The sequence below is a fragment of the Eulemur rufifrons genome, chromosome 2 (assembly GCF_041146395.1).
Source record: "Eulemur rufifrons isolate Redbay chromosome 2, OSU_ERuf_1, whole genome shotgun sequence".
Classification (NCBI taxonomy): Eukaryota; Metazoa; Chordata; class Mammalia; order Primates; family Lemuridae; genus Eulemur; species Eulemur rufifrons.
In genome coordinates, this window is record NC_090984.1 from 58097511 (window position 1) to 58100950 (window position 3440).

Here is a 3440-nt window from a genome sequence, read left to right on the forward strand (position 1 = left end):
TTTTATAAAGAGATATATATCCTATTGTGTGTGTATCTATACACATATGCATAGGCTCCTGAAGGAGAGTGCTATTAACATGCTTGAAGATTATTTTAGACTCTACACTGAATAGAATATACATAAGAGCTTATCCATTTTAACCAAAAGTTTTCTTCAGCCCATGGTGAAAAAGTGAATAACAAAGAATCAACCCAGGTCATCATTTCAGTTTTGAAGACAAAAAGTGGCTATTGATATATATATTTGCATATATATATATATATATGTATTTTCTTTCCAAAATGACTTTAAATGTAACTCTGAGTCCCCACTGCCTTTGCAGTGTCACCCAGTAATTGCTGGTGCTTTTACAGCTCACAGACACATGAAGATCTTCAACACTCCCAGCAACTCCAGCACCATCTCTGGCTTCCTCCTCCTGGGCTTCCCTTGTCCCAGGGAGGGGCAGATCCTCCTCTTTGTGCTCTTCTCTGCTGTCTACCTCCTCACCCTCATGGGCAATGGTTCCATCATCTGTGCTGTGCGCTGGGATCACAGACTCCACACCCCCATGTACATCCTGCTCGCCAACTTCTCCTTCCTGGAGATCTGCTATGTCACCTCCACGGTCCCCAACATGCTGGCCAACTTCCTCTCTGACACCAAGGTCATCTCCTTCTCTGGGTGCTTTCTCCAGTTCTACTTCTTCTTCTCCTTGGGTTCTACAGAATGCTTCTTCCTGGCGGTTATGGCGTTTGATCGATACCTTGCCATCTGCCGGCCTCTACACTATCCGACCATTATGACCAGACGTCTCTGCACCAATCTTGTGATCAATTGCTGGGTACTTGGTTTCCTCTGGTTCTTAATCCCCATCATCATCATCTCACAAATGACCTTCTGTGGATCCAGGGTTATTGACCACTTCCTGTGTGACCCAGGTCCTGTCCTAGCACTCACTTGCAAGAAATCCCCTGTGACAGAGCTTGTCTTCTCCACCTTAAGTCCTGTGCCTGTCTTTATTCTGTTTGTCTTTATCATGGGGTCCTATGCTCTGGTCCTGAGAGGTGGGTTGAGGGTCCCTTCAGCCGCTGGGAGAAGAAAGGCTTTCTCCACCTGTGGGTCTCATCTAGCTGTGGTGTCTCTGTTCTATGGCTCAGTACTGGTCATGTATGGGAGCCCAGCGTCTGAGCATAAAGCTGGAATGCAGAAGATTGTGACTCTCTTTTATTCTGTTGTGACCCCTCTCCTAAACCCTGTGATATATAGTCTTAGGAACAAAGATATGAAAAAAGCCATGCAGAAATTTCTGGGAATGTAAAGTATTAATCAAAAGGGACCTTGGGCAATTAAACTTGTGTTTACCTTCTTTTCAGGTTGAAAATACCTGCTTTTATTCAGATAACTATTCACTTTTGTATTGACCAAAACCTGAGACACCTATGAGCATGTGTCTGTTACTACTTCTTTTGGATCTTGATCATGTCCTGCTGCTTAGCATGACTGAATTGGTTTTTTTTTTAATATTCTATTATAAAATGCTTTATTTTATGAGTGGCAGCCTCTACCTCCCCACCCAACACATACGTAAATCTTGTCTTTGTCTTTGTCACATTTCCACAAGGGAGAACATGTCAAGATGTCATCCATCCCCAGACATCTGACTCATATAGAAAAGAGACAAGAGGGGCCTATCCCAGACAGCAAGCTATTAAAACACTCCTTTTACTATTTCTGCTCAGTCTAGAAAACTCGGCCTGGAATTATTTTAAGATTTTCTGTTATTTGCGATGTTACAAAAAAGTAAAATACTGGCATTCACAAGGTGATGAGCTGCAAAGAACAAGTTTGTTTTGTTTTCCTTTTTTAATTTAGAATCTTGTTTACAATACATTAGCATCGTTAATTAAAAAAAAATTTACACAGTAACTCAAAAACCAGCCACTTAAGAAAATAATGCAGTAATCAACCACTTTCAGAGAAAACAGGCCCTCTCGTTTGAGTCTACTGGCAAGCCCAGGTGTATCCTGAACTTTGAGAGCATCTCTGTCCTGAATGGACAATGAAGCATTCAAGTAAAAGGTAAGGAGTTACAAGTATGAGTTTCCAACGGATACTGCCCCAAAGGAGGTTCAGGAGTAGCCACAGTCTTCCATTTTACTCCAGCATTGGGATGTTCCTGGGATGACCAGCATAGTTTGCTTTTGAGGAGTTTGGACAATTCATCAGTCTCAGGATTCAGGTCTTATAAAACATTCTTCCACATTAAAAAAGACTTTGTCCCACAGAAACAAGTTTTTCATCATTTCTCCACCTTCTTATACTTGGCTTCCAGTTTTGTTTTGTTTTTTTTATATGCATCCAACTTGTAAGCTGCCTGCTCAAGAGCTACTACCTGCTCTTCAATGACATTGATCTGATCCAGGTAAGGCTGCAGTCCAGCATACTTTGGGTTTAAGGCTTTTAAGTTTCTACTAATATTTATAGCAGTATCTTTCATTTCAAGATACTTCAAGCTGGTTAGTTTATTCATATTTTCCAGGAGCTTATAGTCTTCACTGGTGGCCGTCAGTTCCCCAGTCAGGTAGGTGGCCAGTTTGGAGAACATGTCCCGGCAAAGTACAGTGATTCAGCTTCAGCAGGCTCCTTTGCTTCCCCAGCAGTCTCCACTGCGGCATCTGCTCGAGCAGGCTCCTCCCTGACTCAATTGTTTTTAATTGACTGCTGGACATTGTATTTTAAAAATTGTAAAGATAATGGATATAGTAACTCAAAAATGGTTAAGTTTTCTTCTGGCAAGTAAACACAGCAGAGGCAGATCCCTTTGATTCCATTTAGGGATTATTTTTACATGTTTTTAAAATGGTCTATGCTAGTTTGAGTCTTACTCCTAGGCTGTGGCTCTTACTCCATGAACATGGCCTTTCTGAGATCTCAGTTGCACACCTGGACTGTTTGGAGGCCCCTCCACTTCAGTAGGTCCTGACCTCCTATTTATGGACTACTTGAACCCCTTTGAGACAGCATAGGGACAGAACTTGGACCTCACTTCTGACCAAGGGAGGCAATGTGGGGCAGAATGACCCACCCTAATTAACTATAGAAGAGAAAAAAGCAAATGACTTCCTAGCCACTGGAATTCAGCCCATACCTATAGAAGGAGGGGGCCAAATTGTCTGTCTCTTGAGTAATGTCTTCGAGGACTACTGAGGCAAGATGCTGACATCAGCTCATAAGGAACTCACTGCAAAGAAACCAGACTTATCAAAATCTAAACACCTCAAGCCAGAAAAGACCCCCATACTGACCTTACTCTGACTTTTCCCTCATTATAATCTCATTTTAATGCTAAAAAAAAAAACATTCTGGGCTGGAGATTTAAAATGCTAATGACACTTGTGACAAATGAAGAGCATGACCATCAAGTACACAGCTGCCAACATAACACTGCCTCTACA

General features: G+C 41.9%; 1 protein-coding gene and 1 pseudogene across 1 annotated transcript; one reads left to right on the forward strand and one right to left on the reverse strand.

Moving 5' to 3' along the window:
* The first annotated feature begins 266 nt into the window (after positions 1-266).
* LOC138377606 (olfactory receptor 11G2-like) lies at positions 267-1303 on the forward strand (annotated as a pseudogene).
* Positions 1304-2284: 981 nt separating this feature from the next.
* LOC138377610 (biogenesis of lysosome-related organelles complex 1 subunit 2-like) lies at positions 2285-2591 on the reverse strand. The gene has a single exon (XM_069462722.1). It carries the CDS (start codon positions 2588-2590, stop codon positions 2285-2287), a length of 306 nt encoding a protein of 101 aa, XP_069318823.1. The 5' UTR covers position 2591.
* Positions 2592-3440: the final 849 nt, after the last annotated feature.